We start from the raw sequence: 20550 nt of genomic DNA, 5'->3' as shown, positions 1-20550 counted from the left end.
TTCCAAGGCCAGGCTGGGCAGGACTTGGAGCAGTCTGGTCAATGGAAGGTGTCCCTGCACATGGAACTGGAACTGGGTGGGCTTTAAAATTCCAGTCTTCAATAAGCACTCCCACCTTGCTGACAAATCTCTCTCACTTGGCAGATTGGCAAAATCTATGAGATGAGGATGATGATGGACTTCAATGGCAACAACAGGGGCTACGCCTTTGTGACCTTCTCCAATAAACAGGAGGCCAAGAATGCAATAAAGACACTCAATAATTATGAAATCAGGTAAGTGGGGAAAACACCTTCAAAGCAGCTTTAAATTATATTTATTGGTCTATTTTGGCATGTAAGGGATATTTTTCCTGGCAGCCCAGAGCAAGGTTATTTAGATCCCTGTGTTTGGAGGGGAAATCTCCTCCTTCCTCCCTGTGCAGTCACTGCTCATTAAGGCCAGCATCTTTCACAGGAAATTTCTTTCTCACAGGGAGAAGAAAACCAACCAAACAAACAAACAAAAATCTATCAGAACATTGGAAAAAAATATTCAGCTTTGGATCAAATTAACTTTCCCCTAACCAGCACTGTTTATTATGTTCCCCTCAGGTTGTTTGTTGTTGATTTATTCTAGTCACAGTCTCCCTCGTGACAGATTGTGCAGATATGTTCTGGGAGATGGAGCAATTGCAAAAAATGGTGAAATAGGATGGAAACCAATTGGCAAAACAGTGACATTTTCTAATAGAAAGGAACAGAAAAAGCCCTCATGTTTGTGACTGTGTGGAATTTGGGAACAAAACACCCAGAAATCAACAACAGATGGGCCCATCAATACGTGTTGGTTGGATTTCAACCACACTTAGTGTTTTTTGCCAGTTCAAAATGGGATGAGTTGATGCCTTTGCTTAAAAACCTTTCGGGATAAAGCATGCCAGCAGCTGTATGGCTTTTTTTAATTTAAAATAAAAGGGTTGTGAGCTGCTTTGAGCGGATCAAGGCACACGGAGGTCTTGGAGACGTCATTTGTAGCAGAGATTGGAAGGTCTTAGGGATCAGGCTTCATCCACCTCCACCTCCTCCACTTCCTTCCCTGGTTCCAAAGACTCCTCTAAAGAAGTTTTGCACTTCTCCAGGCCTGTAAGAGATACTTTGACCCCAAAGAGGTGAACAAAGGAAATTTTTTTGGGGGGGCTGCACAAAAGTTGGCATTGGTGAGTCCTCAAATGGTGCCTCTCCATGGCAAGGGATTTTCTTCCCCCAAAACCTCGGTCATGAAGTGAGTGGGAAGCCACTGGTGACAACACAGGGATCTGGGGTGGGGGGTGCAGTTTCCTGGTGGCAGCAAAAGGGAGAGTAAAAGTAGGAAAAGCAAAATTTGGCTTTGGTTTCTCCCTCAAATCCCCCATTTCAGCTGTGCTGTCTGGCTTCAGTGTTGGATTTAGCAGAGTGGCAGCTTTTGCAAGCTTGAGCAAGGCCACTGCAATATCCCAAAAGAAGAGCTGACCCCGAAGCCTTGTGTTTGGCCTTGTGTTTTGGGACAGAAGAGGGGCTTTGCTTTAACCTTCCCCTCTTTGGCTCCTGGCTCCTGACAAAGCAGCTCTGTTGTTTCAGGAACGGGAGGCTCCTGGGGGTCTGTGCCAGCGTGGACAACTGCCGCCTGTTCGTGGGGGGCATCCCCAAAACCAAGAAGAGGGAGGAAATCCTAGCAGAGATGAAGAAGGTCACGGATGGCGTCGTGGACGTCATCGTCTACCCTAGTGCAGCCGATAAAACCAAGAACAGAGGCTTTGCTTTCGTGGAGTACGAGAACCACCGGGCAGCAGCCATGGCCAGGAGGAAGCTGCTCCCAGGTTGGCAGGGATGGGGAGGGGTGGCTTCAGCTCAGGGGCCACCTTGTGCTGTGGTGACAACATCTCCAGGGAATCCAAGGAAGTGAATGTGGCTGGGTTTTCTGCCCTCAGAGAGCAGTTTTGTGCTAGAGACACCCAGAGCCAGGAGGTCCTCCAGCACACCATGGGGATTCACTGCAGCTCCTGCAGCAGCACCGTGCTGATGAGCCATGGTCATCCTTCAGGAACTTGGGTTTATTAAAAATCCAGCCAGCTGGATTAGGCTGCATGTATCCTTGCAGCTCTGCTGTGGGAAGTGCTTGGTCCTGTGCTTATCTTGGGTTAAACACAAAATGGAAACTCATTCACGGCCTCTCGGGGAGAATCGCTCAGGAAAGCATCCGAGAGCAGATTCAGGCTGGAGCATGGACTAAAAGTTGATATTTTGGCAAAAAACTTGGAATTAGGAATTGCTTTAGAGTAAACCTATGAAATTCAGCACTGGGAGACAGTCAAAGATCATTGTAAAGGAGAGGGAGGTTTAGCAGGTATTCGGTGAAGAGGTCGCTTAACATTAAGTGCATTTGCAGGGATTTCACCATTTTTTTCTTGCTTTCTTATGTTCCTGCACTGCTTTGTTGAGCACAGCTCACTGACTGGTGAAAGCATCCAACAAACCTTGGGGTTTGAGATTTGTTCGCAACCACCAGCCTTCTTTCACTTGTTTTATACATGAAATACCCTGCTTCACTAAAATTCTCTTTTTTCTTATTGTGTAAAAATTGAGCATGATTTTGAGCAGCTAATTTGCTTTTCTATTGGGAGATATGTCACACTGACAATTTTTTCCTTTTATTCTGCATTTTCTTCTTCAGTTTAAACAGCTCCCTGATGGTGGGAGCACATTCTGTTCTTCAGCACAACTTTCCCATGGTTTTTATGTGGAAAAGGCAGGAGCAGGCAGAGCACTTGAAATCCTGAGCAAAGACAGCAGGACAGATGGAAGGAACTCAGAGCCCTGAGCAGACATGTGCAATGCATGAGGAGTTTCCAGTTTAGGGACATCTCAGTAAACAATTTAGGGAATTCCAAAAGCCTGAGCAGGAGCCAGAGTCCTCTGAAGCCTCAAGCATATGGCAAGAAATGGAAAAAAGTTCCAAGCCAGAGCTGAATGTGTCCCCAGCTGATGTGAGGTTGAATATCATTATCAGATGCTTCCTTTAAACTGAACCTCATTGCTCTTGGAGGGAGCTCTGCAGAGAAAGTGCTCAAAAATTGAGAGTTTTTGTAAAAAAAACTTTTGTAAAATTTTGTCCCAGCTAAACGAGAGTTTAGGAGATAGGCTGGTTTTCAGCAAGAGGCACCAAGCTTAGCTCCTTGCTGCAAGTCAACCAGTTCATTATTTCCACTTTTTAACTGAAAACAGCAATTCAGAAAGGGCCACGGAACCGTGAGCAGCCTGCCTTTATCCCTGGTCGCTGACAGCTCGGCTCTGTGCTGTGCTGAAAGCTGAAGAGCAGCTCAGCCTCACTCCACAAATCCCGGCTCATTCACGAGGGATTCCACAGGAACAGCACCTTTTCATTTAGTTTGATCATTTACACTTCCAATGAGCCTCCAAATTCTGTCTTCACCCTCTCATTTTGGAGTTCCCACCCCTTCTTAAACAGGTTGTCCAAGCAGAGATGCCTTTTTAGATCTGGCAAAGAGGGTTTTGCAGGATTTTCTTTGTCCCCTCAGCTGCAAATGTGTGGTTTAGGTCACTTAAAGAATCACCAGCAAGGTCTGGGCAAAAGCAGGTTTAATATAAATTTGCAAAGGCACAACAGGGTTTGATGGCAAGGATCACTCTATTACTTACTATACAGATAAAGCAGACAAAGAAATACCAGATTAAAGCAATCTAGAATGATTCATGTGGAGACCAGGGAGGCAAAAGGGTGAGGAGGGAAAAAGTTAAGGATTCCAAGGGTTGAGTCCCAGCAGAATAAAACCCCTTGCCAATCTCATCCTCAGACTGGCTCAACAATTTAAGTCTAAATGGTTTATTATTCATAACAGTACCTAATAATGGTTTATTACTCATAACAATATCTAATCAACATTAGCAATTCTTAATATAGAATTGACTAATGTAACACCTCTAAAACGGTTCAACAGAGTTTTCTATAAGCTCAACAGAACCACAAATCCAGCTTAACCAAAATTTAATACACATGCATACAGACAGAAAGTAATACAGACTTCTGAAAATTCCCCTGGAGTTCAGTGAAATTCTCACATCACATGCTGAATCTGGAGCTGAGCCTCAAGGAGTGGGGACACCCACCCAACTGCATCAGCAGCATTCAGCAATGTGATTTATTTGCTTTTTCTTCCCTGCTCCTCAGCAGCTCAGTCCGTTGCACACAGAGCCCCTGGGGTTATCCTCCACACCCACACCTTTTTTTTAAAAAAAACACACTTTTTTTATGTGTTGGAACTTTTTTGTGTCCCTCCTTTCTTCTGCTGCAGCTTCACCCAAACGAATTCGAGCACACACAGAGACATCCTTGCTTTTGCTGTTTCATTCCATCCCTCTGGGACTTCAGGATCCCTGTTCTGGTATCGAGGGAATGAAACTTTGCTGGCCAAAAGGGATTTTTATAAGTGCATTAAAATATTTCCCTTTAGGGAGCACTCCAGGAAGTTGAGACTTTAAGTGAATTATTCCATATTTTCACTTCTTTCAGTCCTGGAGGCTCCAGAGGTATTTGTAGGAGGCCATTCCGAGTGTGACCATCTGCTTTTGGAAGGGAGCTGATGCAGCAGCAGTGTTTTGAGCTAGGAAGGCTTTTTTGGGGGGTCGTGTTTGTAGAATTTGGCCTGTTCTATAATATAAAATTATTTTTTAAAATATATTTATATTAATAATAATTTATATTTATAATATTTATATAAAAAATTCATATAAATATAAAATGGAGCATGAGCAGGAGTGAGAGGAAGCGAAGCCCCCCCAGCACTGACCATGCCCATTCCCTCAAAAGGAAGGATCCAGCTGTGGGGACACCCCATCGCCGTGGACTGGGCAGAGCCAGAGGTGGAGGTGGATGAGGATACCATGTCCTCAGTGAAAATCCTCTACGTGAGGAACCTCATGCTCTCGACCACCGAGGAGACCATAGAGAAGGAGTTCAGCAGCATCAAACCAGGTAGGAACCCGCTGGTGCCGTGCCTCGTAAACAAAGTGCTGCAAGTGGAAATATTTCTGCGTTCCTAAAATGCCACAGAGAGATAAAAATTGCTGGTTTTCTGCTGTGAAATGTTCGTGTGAAATACCACAAAAATTGTCATGAGGCTGAAGGCTCCCACCCCAAATGCCATCCCGTTAAGGGCTGCCTATTTCCCAGCTACAGCCACCACCAAGGAGGATGATTGGCAACTGGAAGAGACACAAAATGCTGCATGGGGATGCCCTGTGTCATCAAAATGTTTTGCAATAGTTTGGTCTTTCTTAAAAAGAGTCGGTGAAGCAGGCTGGGTGACTTCAGCATTCTTCTGTGGCAAGGGATAGTGACCAAAATAGTGATTTAATACAACTCTTTTTTATCTGATCTATCTAAATTCTGAGCTCATTTTCATACATCCCCCCCAGTACTCGTGTAAATTGGTGAATAATTAGTGCTTCCCATTTAATTCAATATTCCTTTGTGGCATATCTTACATGCACTTAGGGTGAGATTTTTCAAAGAAAGTGGGGAGATTAGTTGGGAATAAAAATCCTGCTGGCTTTCAAAGAAGATTTTACTTCTGAGTTGCTCCAGCTTTAGGAAATTCCACCCAAAACCAACAAAGTAAAAATAACCCATTTCTGCAGCTCTGCAAGCCACACGGTCCGTTAGGCATTGGGAACTGATGCTTGGCAATGTGAAATCTCCTTTCATCTCACTCCTGTTAGCTTCCTTCTATTAATTTTTAAAAAAATGCTGCAGAGCTTCATTTTTCTTCCACCAGCTTCTCATTTCTGCTCTGTGCATTCCTTTTTCTGGACTAGGCAGCAATGCAAAAGTCTTCACGCATTTTCCTTGTGTCCTTCCAGCATTTCTGGCTCATACTTTTAGCCACCATCGAGCTGTTGCAGACCCCATTTTATCCCCGAGTTAAATTTATGTTATCCCACTCTCTGAACTGTTTCCTTCTTTTATTTACCCAGTTTTGCTCCCGAGCTTTGAACAAGCTCACACTCCCCAGAAACACATTTGTGGCCTTTTGACACTTTGGTAGCAGTCATCTGCTTTGCTCCTAAGAAGTTTTCCACTATAACAACAGAAGTTCTGCATCATCTTTCATTTTCCTTTTATCATTTCAGCATTCATGTTGGAATTTTTAAATTTTTTTTAATTTTTTTTTAATGGACAGCTTTTAATTCAGTGGCTAAAATCAGGAATGAGGTGCATTACAGCAGCAAATTAGAGCAGCTTTGGGGAGAGAAAATGCAGTTTAAGTTACAGTGAGATCAAAAAAGGCAGCAATGATCTGAAATGATTCATTGCCCTGCCATGGTTCTCTGCCTCACTCATTGAGCCACATTTCAGCACTACTTAGATGAAATTACCACAGATCCAGGGCATTAAGAAGCTGTTTTGACATCAACAAGTCATCCAATAAAAAATGATCTGGAGGTCCCCATGAGACAGCAATTGCCACATCTCTGAGGGCTCCATAGACAGGACCAGGAATGCTGCTTGTGCTCCTCAAGCTGGGACATAGTACAAGTAGCACCCCTTAAATCTGTGCCAAATTCACAGCCTGATAACTTCTGTAGAGCTGTCTCTCACATGAAAAGCCATGCCCTTGCTCCTTAGGAATCCTAGCGAAATTCCTCCTGCCTGGTAGAATTCCCAGCAGGAAGGTTGTGCTGTCCCAAAGTGCTGGGACACTCCCTAATGTCCCAAGGATGCTCTCCATGGAGCTGACCCAAGGGTGGGTATCACACTGCTTGGCCCAGCAGAGGCAGAAGCAGGGAAGAGCAGAATTTTTGGCTCAGGATTGGTGTCCTGGAATGCTCTCCAGGAGGCAGAAGGGGGATATTCAAAACATAGTGAGTTCATTAAAGCTTCCACTTGTAAACAAAGCATCAGCATATAACTCCCATAAATTCAGGCTTGGAAAATCATCCTCTGTCCCAGAAGGACACCAAGTGCCACTTTACCCTCCCTGTGTCATTCCAAGACATGCAGCCTGCTTGGGCTGTAGGCTGAGACAGGCTCATTTAGCCCTCTGCAGCTCCTAGTGACTCCCCCTGAACACCAAAGTTTGTTTCCTCCTGCATTTTTCTAAGTGCTTTTTGGGGCGATATGACATTTCCCTGTGCACCTGTTCTGCTTTAGGAGGTAAGAAGCCAACAGAAGAGTTGCTCAGCATCCCTTAGGCATGTTTCCAAAGGACATTTTGGGGGTTTTGCAGGAGGCTGGGCTGGCTGACATTGTGCTTCCCAAGCCACAGGAGCAGAGAAGAAGAGGAATTAAAGAAATGGCTGAAGGCTGTGGGGAGCAGGAGTGGTGGGGTTATTTTGGAGACAGACTCCTCAGTGCAGAAGAGTATGAGCTCCTGGCAGCAGAGCAGCTGAGAAGGGAAAGGGCAAACTGTGGGGCGTGGACTTAGAAAAGAAGAACAAGAAGTCATTTACATTTGAATGACTTCGGATAAATTGGATGCAAGAAAGATTCAGGCTGGAAGAAAGATTCTCCAGCCCAAGCCCGATCCCAGGAGGGCCAGCCCTCAGCTGCAGAGCCTGACTGGGGCTGTGTCCAGGTGAATTGGGGCATCCAGAGAAACCCCGCTGCCTTGGGAAAGGCTGTTTCCGAGGGAGAGAGGCTGTTTCCTAGGGAGACACCTGCTGCCCCATCAGTCCCAGCCCATCCCAGGTCCCTGGGCTGCTCTGTCCTGGGCAGGGCAGGCTGTTCATTCTTCCTGGACATCCTGAGCTGGCTGTCAAGGAGAAAAAACCTCCTTGTTTTATGGCAAAAGCATCGGCTTTCCTGAAGCCTGCCTCCAATGCATGTACAAAAGCAAGGAGATGGGGATCACATGGGGATGTTTCTGCAGCTGTGGTCTGTCCCAGAAGGAGACACAAGACCAAAGACAGTGTCCAACAGAATGGTTTGGACAGGAGAAACCTGCTCCAGTTTAATGGGAATCTTACTGGTATCTCATCCCAAAACCTTCTAGTTTACCTTGAAATGCTGCAACCATTATATATTGATTTTCCTGTGGAATATACATCCAAAGAGGTGAGGGGACACTGACCTCTTGCTCTTCTACCTTTGCTCAGCCTTTGCTCTCCAGGTGCTCATAACCTGACAGAACCACTCTTTCAGATCTCTGTTTTCTGACTAATCCCCACTTCCCACTAGTATTCCAATGTTTTCCACAGGTGCAGTGGAGAGAGTAAAGAAAATTAGAGACTACGCCTTTGTGCACTTTAATAAAAGAGAACACGCAGTGGAGGCCATGAAAGCCTTAAATGGGAAGGTAAAGCTGCTATAAATGTTAATTCCTGGGGCTTAGGGTGCAGTACATTATACAAAGCCACCTGCTTTATTAGCTCCAAAACCCTCCTGGAGGTGTTATCCCGATTTTCTTTGCTGGTTGCTTTTATACTCCTGAATTTGTTTTTCAGCAGCTCTGTTGTACACAAACATTTTAGCTCCTTGTGCTAAGTGTTTGCCTGGCTCTAGCTCACTGCTCAGATGAAAAAAAAAAAAAAAACACCAGGAAAAGCTGAAAGAAGAACTAGGAAAGGAGGGGTTACGATCCCCCCCTGGCTCACACTCACATCCTTGTTCCAGGCTGCCAACAAAAACACTGGCAGGGCAGCGTGTGAATGGCAAACTGGGACAAACGGGGTCAGCCCAAACATCTGCTCCAAATTCAGATGCGGATTTGCGAGGAGGCTGCTGAATTTAGCCCTTCTTGCTCTGCATGTAATTCACTGTAAAGCCGGAGCTGTTCCCAAAGAGGTGTTAACCCCGCTCCTATTTTTAGTGCCACTGCTGTTCTCCACGGGAGCACATGGAATCTCGCCGGCTTACGAGCTGCTTTGCAGGGAAGTGAGGCCTTTTGAAGGCTTTGCTGAAGGAGCCTCTCCCAGCTGGGGCCAGGGCTGGGCACTCTCAGATTAAGCCTTCACCCACCCAGCGCCACTGAGTGAGGGAGATTCAGGGCGCTTTTGGTTTCCTCCATCTTCCCATCTTGTTAGGACGTGGGGGCAGTTCCTCCATGGGTGGGATTTCCACCAAGAGCTTTGACCCTGTGCTTGTCCCGCGCTCTCTCCCCACCGCCAAGGTGCTGGACGGCTCCCCGATCGAGGTGACGCTGGCCAAGCCGGTGGACAAGGACAGCTACGTGAGGTACACACGCGGCACGGGCGGCAGGGCCCCGGTGCTGCAGGGGGACTACACCTACACCCTGGGCCACCTCTACGACCCCGCCGCCACCTACCTGGGCACCCCGGTCTTCTACGCGCCCCAGGCCTACGCGGCCATCCCCAACCTGCACTTCCCCGCCGCCAAGGGACTCGGCAACAGGAGCATCCTCCGGCCCCCCTCCGTCCGAGGTAATTCCCCTCGCGCCGACGCTCGGCCGAGAGGCTCCTCTGGTATCTGCCCAGGCGCGCGTTGGTGACATTGGCTTTGCCCCAGCTCCTGGATCGCGCTCAGAAAGGGGTGGAAAACACAGGGTTTAGGTTCTGTCGTTCCCAAAGGCAATATTTCAGCTGAAAAAAATAACCATTTTCCTGGAAGGAACGTTTAGATTGCCCTCAGTTTGGTGTAAATAGCCCACGAATCCTCCTGGTTTTGCCCCAGCAAGGAAGACCAAATAAAACGCTTTTCCTTTCCCCCGTCAGAGCTGGCTCCCACAGCCAGCCACCACCACCAGCACTATGTTTCCTCTTTGCTTTGAAAGTTGCAGGGAAAATGTTGCCCATCCTGGTGTTTTCTGACCCAAAGCCACAGAGTTTTCCAAAGAAGCCACATTGCCCTGGTGCAGGGTAGGGAATCAAACAAGCCATTCTGTGCTCTAGGAGGTGGAGGCCCCCTTTTGGGTGATTGTTAACTTAATAATAATTAATTCAGTTAATTCAATCTATGAATAAATGAGAGTATTTCTGAAGACTCTTGGGTAACTGTGCCTGGAGCCAAATCAAATCCCCACATTCAGGCATCCCCAAATTAAATGTCAAAACAGACATCCTTTGGTCATTTCAGACATGAGATTGGGGCTAGCAAAGAAATAACTCTGTCATATGACCTTCCTTCCAAAGATGATGCCTTGTGTCCCCAAGCCAAGTCCCACAGCAGGCTGGGACCCTATGTGGCACCCTGGTAGTCCTGGCAAGGATTATGATGGCCAATTTTTGTCCCTTCACCAGGAAGGAGACAGAGAAGCAGGAATACCCCCCTTGTTCCTCAGGTTTTTCCCCACACAGGAGAACCAGCTCCTCTAAAGGTTGCTTTAGGAAGGGAGCAGATGGGTAACTCCCCACCCATCCCTTGCCTTATCGTCTCCCCAGACTCCAAAGCAGGGTTCCCTGAGGAAAAATGGAAGTGTAATGGGGCAAAACCGAAAAGGATTTTTGTTCATCAGGGTGAAATTGTGTAAGCTGTAAATTCTTCAAGGTGAAATTACACTGGTGGGTAACAAAAGATGCCAGCTGTCCCCTTTCTGCCTTCCAACTACAAAGCTCTAAAATGGGGTTAAAAGGGTAAAAAAAGGTAAAAAGCTGTCCTGAAATCAAAACTGACCAGCAAAGTTAGAAAATGGGCAGAAAGAAGTCTTTCCCCAAAACCCCATATCTATCCAAGGAAGGGTGTCAGTGCTGAGCCTGTGTTATCCCACCACCAGGCCATGGGACCTCCTGCCAACCTGCTTCCCAACCCTCCCAGCAAGCTGGGCTAACTTTTCCATTTCAGCAAGAATCAGGTCCTTTTTCCCGTGATTTGATTCAGTTTAATGCCTTCTTACATTCCTAGAAATTTACATGAATGTACCTGTAGGGGCTGCGGGCGTCCGAGGCCTGGGAGGCCGCGGCTACCTGGCGTTCCCGAGCCTGGGGCGCGGATACCACCTCAAGGGAGACAAGAGGGGAGAGGAAAAGCTCTACGACCTCCTGCCAGGGATGGAGCTCACCCCCATGAACCACGTCACGCTAAAGCCCCAAGGGATCAAACTCGCCCCTCAGGTACGTGCCCCAGAAAGAGCGTCCCTATGCCAAGGGTTGCGTTGGGAAAACAGGCCCCTCATTGAATCTGCACCGCAGCCTGGTAAATAAATCCGTTCTTGTGTCTCAAAAGACATCAAAAAATGAGTGGGAGCAGTTGCATCTTGCAATATCCACCTGCCTTGCCTGCTGTCATGGAATCATGGAATGGTTTGGGTTGGAGAAGACCTTTAAGATCATCATGAGTGTCAGGGGAGAGTTGTCAGAAATGCCTTAATCCAGTTCTGACCATCGTGCCATAAAAGCACCATGGGTCAAGGAATTCCCACCCTAGATGGGTTTGATACATAAAATTCATCACCTGGGACTTCACCAAGGAACAAGGCACGTCTGTAAAAAATAATGCGCATTTTCAAATCATTTATGGCAAAAGAAGTGTTGACATAACCCAGCCTTGCACAGAAACTCTGCCGGCTCAGTGGGGGCTCAGTGGGGGCTTTTAATTTGGTTGTGAGTGTTGATGCAGATGGACGGATGAGGGCTGAGGAGAAATCCAGAATAATTCCCTGAGTTTCTGGAATCTCTGACAGTAACTCTTTACCCCTTATATTGTGCAGAGCAACACGAGAAACCAACTTCACCCTGAATTTTGAAGCATGTCTTTTCCTTTTAGCACTTCAGTTGCCACAGCATCCAGTTTGCCAAAGTTTATGAAAACATCCTTGTTTTCTCCCACAAAATTGAACGGTGGGATTTTTTCCCTTCTGCACAAGTCCCCTTACTCTGTTTTGTCAGCAAATCACAGAATCAAAGAATGGCTTAGGGTTGGGAGGGACTTTAAAGCTCACTTACTGCCATGGGTAGGGGCACCTTCCACTAGAGGTGTGAAATCCCTGGCATGGTTCTGCAGGCCCTTAGGGCAGGTGAAATTCGTTTTTATAAAACTGACATATAAAGGGAACAAGTGTTGCCACAGTGAAGAAATGAACTGTTGTAATTGAGAACTGAACTATGTAATGAAGCATTTTACACTGCAAGACGCTAAACTTCAGCTGGAGCTGTGGTGGCAAAATTAGAAGCAGCAGTGAGGTTTAAATTTTACTTTCTAGTTTTAAATCCATTCAAATGTAAGCTCTAATTGAGGTAGATGACAGCAAGACTTCAGGGTGACCTAACTGCAGCCTTTCAGTGCCTGAAGGGGCTGCAAGAAAGATGAAGAGAAACTTTACAAGGTCCTAGAGTGACAGGACACAGGGAATGGCTTCCCACTGCCAGGAGGCAGGGATAGATGGGATATAGGGAGGAAATTCTCGGCTGTACAGAGGTGAGGCTCTGACACAGATTTTTCAGAGCAGCTGTGGCTGTGCCCCATCTCTGGAAATGCTCAAGGCCAGGTCGGAGCAACCTGGTTTAATGGAAGGTAACCAGACCCACCTTGTGCAGGGATAGCACACTGCCAGTGGGTTAAAAACCCTCGAATCCCAAGCCAAGGCAGGAGTGTTTCTGGAAAGCAATTCCCAATTACCAGGGGTTCAGCTGTGCCAAGGCTGAGGGCAGCGTGGATCAGCATTTCAAAAGCTGCAATTGCCTGCTGAAGCCCGTGGAATTAATTGGATGGAAACACAACTTCTTTTCTTTTTTAAAAGAAGCCTATTTGGACTTCTCGTGCTCTGTAACCCACTAAGCCAGGAGGCAGCAGAGCAGAGAAGATGAATGCAACCCGAGTTTCTTTAGTCCTCTGAAACAAGTCCGTGAGACAGAGCGTCTGAGGAGAATTCAAAGCAAACCACACTGAAATAATCTAATCAGCAAAAGGACTCAGATGCCCAACTGAAGAGGGAGTAATTTCAGGAATTAAACAGATTTTAAAGTATAAAGCATTTAGATGAATCTTACACTTCAAGTGCACAGTATTCTATCTGCCATTTGCTTTGTATTTTTTGCAAAGCTTTGAGGAAGCTGCCAGAATCCCTGAAAACCCTTTGAGGGAAGGCAGCTGCTCAGCACAGGGGCTGGAGCTGGGTGAGGAGGCTTCTGTACAGCAATGACCCCCAGCACAAATCCTGAGGGTTTGTTTTTTTTCCTTCTAGATCTTAGAAGAAATCTGCCAGAAAAACAACTGGGGACAGCCTGTGTACCAGCTCCACTCTGCCATTGGCCAGGATCAAAGACAGCTCTTCCTCTACAAAATCACCATCCCTGCCCTTGCCAGCCAGAACCCCACCATGTACGTCATTAGTGGAAGGTTTCTGAGGCTTAGGCTTTATTTTTTAAACTATATTTTACCTAACAGCTGTCCTCAAAATCCCAAGCACACGGGTCTCTGTTTCCTTTGATTTTAAAAAATATTTATTAAATATCTCTTAGAATATATATTAAATGTATATTTATGTATTATATATGTTTATATAATTATATAGATAAATACTTTTAAAAAAATACAGGGAGAAAAACATCCACAGAGTGTTGCCTGCTGTGCTTGGTGCTCTCTCTGCTGGTGCAAACATTTCAGAAAGCCAGACATAATCAGGCAAAAAGGGGCATTTTTTGTACAGAAAGAAAGCAAACTATAGTCCTTGTGGGGAAATGAAGGGGGTTTGAAGGAACATGCTGATATTTTAGCTCCAAATACGACTGTAAACATTTCTGACCAAAACCACCGTTTTCTGTGTGTTGTAAAGAAAAACCCAGGATGGGTATTGTAAAGAAAAAACACAGCAGGATTTATTTATTTGGTTTTTTGATGGAAAAAGCGCGACAAATTCTGCAAGGACATTGTGTCCAGCACAAGAGCCAGGGTCAATGCTCTCGGCAAGGAACCCGACCACTCAGAGGAGAGCAGCTCTGTTAATGCACCAGGCACAGGGAAGCAATGCTTCCATTTGCTGTGTGGGGTGATGCCAGCTCTAAGTGGATCACGGCATCTGGCAGGAAAGCCCTGGGGAAAGGAAAGCAAGCCCAGCTAACTCTGTGCTGTCCTCACAGACACCCCTTCACACCGCCCAAGCTCAGCGCCTACATCGACGAGGCCAAGACCTACGCGGCAGAGTACACCCTGCAGACCCTGGGCATCCCCGTGGAGGGGGCAGAGGTGCCTCCTGCAGCGCCAGCTTTTCCAGGTATGTGCATGTCTGTACAGCAAAGGGCTCCTGGAATGTCATTTTTCCTGCTAGTTCCTTGTGGGAGTGAAGAATGAAGCAGGTTTTGGCCACTGAGGACTGGCCTGGTTGTGCTCCCTCACAGTGTCTCATGTTATTTGTGTGTCTGGCATCTTTATCAGAGAATTCCAGACTGATTTGGGTTGGAAGGGACCCTAAAGATCACATAATTCCATCCCCTGCCATGGGCAGGGACACCTTCCACTATCCCAGGTGGCTCCAAGCCCTGTCCAGCCTGGCCTTGGACACTTCCAGGGATCCAGGGGTAGCCACAGCTGCTCTGGGCACCCTGTGCCAGTTTTTTGCCTATAAAGGATTTTATCTCTATCCCAGGACTGCCCAAATTTCTGTGTCCATACTCCAGAGCAGCTCAGGCCAGGGACATTGGGGTGGGGGGCTCTGCTCCAACCCCAACCCCTCAGGTCAATGCCACAGCTAGGACCATGTCCAGGGGAGTCAGAGCAATGTCCAAATGTCCAAGGGCAGAGAATCCCAACATCCACAGGCCCATCCCGGCTCTACACATCCCCTCTACTCCTCCCAGTTTGTGAACGCCTCCTTCAGCTGGGAGCCCCAAAAATGACACAAAACTGATGTCCCCAGTGCCACATCTGGGATGAGTCCCCTCCCTGGCCCTGCTGTCACCAGGATGGAGGAGACGGTCCTCCCTGCGAGGACACATGGCTGATGAATTCAGGGGCTCTTCGTCCTCCCCCAGCACCCCTGGCTCCCTGTGAACCGACACTTAGGATTTCATCTGCCAAAGGAATGACATTGGATCCCATCCCAGCTCCCACACCCCCATGGAAGGTTTTTCTCCCAGTTTGAGAATTCGTACTCAATAGCTCTTGGAACTGCCCAAAACAGCTTGGAAGTCATGGAAAACACAGGAATTACATTTACCATGCTCTCCAGTTTGACAGTAGTTCTGATGGAGAGGCAGCACCACGTGCCAAGCTGCACATGAGGAACGCATTAGTCAGTACTACTGAGTTGTTTGGAGTGTCTCAAGGATGGATTAAAAAAAAAAAAATAAAACATCTATCCGGCTTCCTGCCACAGGAGTCCGCAAAAACCACAGAAAAATCAATTTGTCTGGGCTTGTGCAGCTTCCGCAGCGTGGAACCCAAATGGGCTCTTTATTGAATCCAGCCCCCACTTACTGCTTAATTAGCATCTCTCCTTTTCTTTCATCCACCCTTATTTATTTGTCTTGGGAACTTGGCAAATGGACATGCACCAAAGCTGCTGCTTCAGTCCAGTTCTTGGCCAGGGCTTGCTAAAGCTCAGCTCAGGCCGTGCCCAGCTCGCAGCTCATTTCTCTCTCGATGGTGGCAGATGTGCCTTAAGTCCCAGATTTCTCAATTCCTGCTTGAGTTGTTGCACCTGGCCTTGCTGGTGCAAAGAAAATACTCTGGAGATCCACAATATTCAAATGGTAAGGAATTCCTGATGTCTTTTCCCAAAGTGGCAGCTCCAGTGAGGCAGTGTGTGCTCTCTACTCCCCAGTATTTCCATTCCCCCACCAAGAGGACCTTGGCTCTGGCTGACCTTGACTTGATCCCATTGCCCACCTGGTCAGACAGGATCCTCAGAGATGTATTTTGGCAGCAGAACCTGGTCCAGCAGATCCAATGGATACCCCAGCTGTTCTTCCCAAATTTAGGCTTTGTCTTAACTCCTGATTATTTTACGACAAAACACTGTGGTCTGGTCGACAAGCTGCAATGCCCTGCCTTCAGAGGAGCCAGCCCCAAATGATGCTGTTTTCCCAGTGATTCATTCTCAAATAGCAACGCTCCCATCTTCCCATGGAAAATTTGGAAGTGTTGAAACCACAGTTTCCATTAGAAACCGATGGGAAAAAACCAAAAAAATCCTGTCTACTAAATATTTTCTCCCTGCTGTTGCATTGAGGGAGTTTCCCTACCATGGCTGTCCTGAGCTGGCTGTGTTTTGGCTATGAAGGGATCAGAGCTATATTTTCTCCAAGAATCCTGCCCAAATTTCCCCTATTTTAGGTTGTTTCCTTGCTCTCCTCATGCTATACAGGGGGGGAACCTGTGCAGAGCACAATTAGCTCAGAAATAATCAAAACCTGAGGGAAAAAAATTCAACAGAGAGGGGTGTTTTCCCAGCACAGTGTTTAACAAATCACAGGTGAGGAAATGCTTCCATTTTCCTATGAATTTTTTAATTTATTTACATCATTCCCACTAACAAACTCACTGCTGCCCAAGTTGTTCCCACTGAGAGTCATCCCATCAAAACCTACCAGGCGAAGGTGAGTTCTGAACGGATTTTCATTAATCCACAGGTTTTCCTTCTTTATTTCCTTCAGGATACACCATTGCCAACGCAGCTGCCGCTGTCACAGCCACTCAGCTCAAGCAAGCAGTGACAATGGGACAAGATTTGGCCACGTACGCGGCCTACGAGGCCTATCCTGCCTTCGCTGTCGCCGCACGGAGCGACGGCTACGGAGCCTTTTAACCAAATTCCCTGAAACCCAGCACAGGCAGAGAGGAAAAGAAAAACAATCTCAGTCTGGTAATTCAAAACCCTCACGATTTGAAGCTAATCTGTGGCCTAAGGTTCATTTTAGTCGGAGTTTCAGTCTTGTAGGTCTTTAGTTTTGTAATGGGATGTTAAGGGCTGGGGTGAGCGGGGAGGAGAAATTTCAAAAAATTGTGCAAAATCAGATTTTCACACTAGAAAGCAAAAGCTCAGCCCAGGAGATGAGAGATTCTCAGGTGTATATGTGTATTTTATACGTATATATATTTATACACCTACTGTGTGTGTGTTTACAAGCAACAACCTGTGCTGAAAACAGCTGGTCCTGTGGCTGTTGTGACCAGGAGTGGACAAGGATGGGGTGGCCCAGCAAACCCCTTCATGCACCAGGAATTTTCCTGCATCCTCCCCAAAGTTTCCCAGGCCAGGCAGAGCAGAGGTGCCCCTTGGGTTTGCCTCTCCCTGCCTCTGATCCCCCCCACCCCTTGCCACCAGCACGGGGCATCTCAAGGCTCTTTGAAATTCTTCTTTGCCAAGGCAAAAAATCATTTCTCCTAAATGTTTTCACCCGGCCCAAAAGGCTAATTTTTAACAGGTTCCCATGTTAATTTCATTTTTAAAGCAAGGCACAAAGAATTCAGCAGAGTTTTCCTCTCTTACTTTGCTCCCTCCCAACCAGATCCAAAAATCAGCAAATACCAGTGTATTTTTGTGCACTTCCCATCGAATGGCACATTCACTGAAAAACAGGGAAACTTTTAAGCCTGAGGAGCAGAAAAGTGCTATTCATTAAGGCCAATTCTCTACTTAATTAGAGCATGAGAGCTCACAGCCATGGCCCAGTAATAGCAGGCACCTCAACAGGAATAAAATTATATCCAAAGAACATTTTCCCAGGTTGGAAAGATCCCTGCCTAGCTTTACACATTAAATCAAGGCTTCTGCCTGTTCTGATTCCAGCAAAAATTAATTTAGTGGAAGAGGGTTCATGCCAACATTAAGGGCCCCTCTTAATTTGGAGAGCACCAGAGTTGGTGTTGTGTTTGAACCCTTTGGGGATGCTGTGAGCATCCTTTGGTGTGCAGCAGGGGCATTATCCATTTATTTTTGCCATGGGATCAAGGCAGGGGTAATGATGCTATGGAGCTATAGGAGGAATCCAGTGCTGGACAACAACAGCAGACACCTTAATCCTATATCATGAATCCTATGCAGTGATGCACACTAAGAAAACTTGAATTTATTCAGTCTAGGACCAAAAAAAACCCTTTTTGGGAGGAAGAATTTACAGCTAGGTTGATGGCACCCAGCAGATCTGGCCCCAGATTTATCACCTGTTTTAGATGCTGTGATGTGGCAGAGTGGAAGCCATTCCCAGGGGAGCTTTCCCTGTGAGTCCCCCAGGCTGTGAGGGGTCTGTGACAAGGTGGTGACTGCAGGAACTAAGTGTTTCTTCTTCTGATTCAATTTCCCCTGGAATGGAACAAACCCCATGGGCTGTATGGGCTGAGGCCCCGTTAGACCCCTCCTATTTATAAAGTAGCTCATTAGGGTGACCCTAAAGGTATTACAAGCCCTCTGTGGCTGCTGCTGGCCACGTTTGGCTTCACAGCAAAGGATAAACCTGGTCACAGAGGGCCAAATAACCGAGAGTGTTACGGATTTCCTGGCTTCTTTTTTTTTTCTCTTCTGTATCTGTCTCTAAGTGGTGTTTGCCAACGAGGAACATAGCCAGGGGAGTCTCTCAAACCGTTGGCAGGAAATGTTTCTCACTTTCCACGTTCAGTGAGTTTAGTCTGCTTTTTCAGCTATTTATATAAGTTCAGAAAGATGTCAAAGCAAAGGGCAAGAAGCAGTATTAAAAATGTGTGCATGAAGCACTTATTTTTGTACGAGTAGTACAAGGTTTGTATAGAGTTTTAACACTGTGAAGTGTAGCGAAAAATCACAATTTCCATTTACTGGAGGACAATCGTATGTTTAAAGGGAATCAAGGGGAAAATGGCATCTCTATCATCAGTTACAAATTAGAACCGGGACTAAATTCTGTGAAGCAACTCTGTGATTTTCGAGTAATCCGAGGACATTCGCTGGACTTTGAAATATCATTAAAACTTTTTAAACACAAGCCTTGGCCCTTGTATACATCTGTGGTAAACAGGAGCACACTTTGCTCTGGGGAGATCGATCCCAGGTCGTGCTGGCAGGGTCACAAAGTGGTTCAGGAGTGTTTTCCACACTTTGGTGACCCTCACCAAGTACACGCAGCACAAAATCAGCAGGTTCTTCTGCACTTCTAAGTGAAAAATCGGGGGGTTCTTGGCCTCTTTGCCCTCTTTCACCAGTAATTATTTATTATTTATTTAATATTCTTATTTAAACAGTAATTATTTACCCGTCAGTGCTACAGGAATTGGGTTTGCCGTGAATTCATTACAATGGTAATTGTTCCTTACCTGATCCCCGTGGAGATTTTTGGGGGGGGTTGTATCAATAGTGCGACAACACCATGCAAAAATGAGGGGGTAAATGGGGAGATCCATGATTTAGGGCTGTGGGGGATTTGCCCCACGTTGTGAAGAGCCTGTTGCCAGGTCACTGATAAGTAAATCTTTTTTAAGATGAGGCCCTGCTCCTTGGAAGACCATCATATGACTGCGAAACAGCAATCCCTGGGACAAGGGGCTCTGGGTTTGCACCTTTCCAGAGAGATCCTGAGCCCAAGAAATGGGGGAAGATCTGATAACACAAGCCAAGGCCTCCCTGCCACTCCAAAAGAGATTTTGCCGAAATAGCTTGACGTTGTTCTTCCAAAGAGGTCAGCTGTACTCTGGGCTCCAGCAGCTCTGCCAGCTCTATTATTTTCCCTCATTAGCTTTTCCCAATGTCCTGCTTTCATTTTCTCCAAAACCAGGGCAATGGAGAATTTGCTGTTGTGCTGTAACATTTCCCCCTGGCACAACTGAGATTCCCTCTTTGCTCAGCAGCAGCTGGCCAGTCAGTTTTGCAAGGATGATTTTACAAGGAATCTCAAACCCACAACCCAACTTAAAGAAAACATTATTTCCCATTTGTAAAGATATGGGTTCCCAGTGGAGAGCAAGACAAAGCCAAAAACCATATCCACCCTCCACCAACCAGTCTAAGACAAGTTTGAGGTGTAAGTGATGAGATCAACACTCAGAAAAATCAGCAGATGGACTCATCATTGGCTGCTGGCAAGGCAAGGGGTACAAAAACTGCATTCTCCATCTCCCTTCTTCCAGCCAGTGCTTTCCTGGAGGTCTGTACAACACAGGGCCTCTCATCTGAGGTGCAGAGTGAGAATAAAAAGTCCCTGAGGGTGACACAACTCTGTGTTTGGAGCTGGCCAGACCCTGGAACATCCCACAGGGAAGCTCTCATGTCCCACTGAAACCCCCTCAGTCCATGGGATAATGTGACTGTCAAAGGGATCTGCTTTACCTGGGAGCTTTCATGGCTCCCTTTTCCCAGCTAAATTTCCCAGGGACCATCTCATCTCATTGCTCCATCACATACCGAGCTGGATTTCCAAAAAACCCCAAACCAACCAACCAAACACCCTTTGAAGGCGACATCCCAGTCAGGGGTCACCAGTCCCTGCTGGTCCCCAGCTGGGGGTCAGCCTGGCCCTGGTGCTACTCATGGTGCTCTGATGGGATGGATGTTCCTTTCTTCTTCCTTCTTGTGTCCCCCAAAATCTCATCTTGGATAAAACTCCAGTTCTCAGCTGTCCTTTTTTAAGTGCTGGTGAGGGCTCAGACAGCCCCTGCCCACCAACCCCTGTCCTTTGGGGATGTTTGGGGTGGGCTGCTGTCTCCCTGAACACCTCA

General features: G+C 46.7%; 1 protein-coding gene across 3 annotated transcripts in view; it reads left to right on the top strand.

The window, feature by feature from the left end:
- The window catches only part of A1CF (APOBEC1 complementation factor), a 28444-nt gene extending 9620 nt beyond the window's left edge, over nt 1-18824 (top strand). For 2 of the 3 annotated variants that reach the window (XM_005530728.3, XM_014259502.2), the window contains 9 exons: nt 145-275; nt 1599-1837; nt 4846-5010; nt 8235-8332; nt 9146-9416; nt 10834-11042; nt 13112-13248; nt 14007-14140; nt 16521-18824. In XM_005530728.3, the coding sequence (XP_005530785.1) occupies nt 145-275; nt 1599-1837; nt 4846-5010; nt 8235-8332; nt 9146-9416; nt 10834-11042; nt 13112-13248; nt 14007-14140; nt 16521-16672 (1536 nt within the window). In that variant the 3' untranslated portion in view covers nt 16673-18824. The remainder of the gene's footprint in view (nt 1-144; nt 276-1598; nt 1838-4845; nt 5011-8234; nt 8333-9145; nt 9417-10833; nt 11043-13111; nt 13249-14006; nt 14141-16520) is intronic. The other variant, XM_005530729.3, reaches the window with a different exon arrangement.
- The last annotated feature ends 1726 nt before the right edge of the window (nt 18825-20550 follow it).

Source organism: Pseudopodoces humilis, chromosome 9 (genome assembly GCF_049639895.1).
Source record: "Pseudopodoces humilis isolate 2021_Gansu_Grassland_sample_001 chromosome 9, ASM4963989v1, whole genome shotgun sequence".
NCBI lineage: Eukaryota > Metazoa > Chordata > Aves > Passeriformes > Paridae > Pseudopodoces > Pseudopodoces humilis.
Note: the sequence above shows the minus strand (reverse complement) of the source record. Positions and strands in the feature narration are given on the sequence as shown.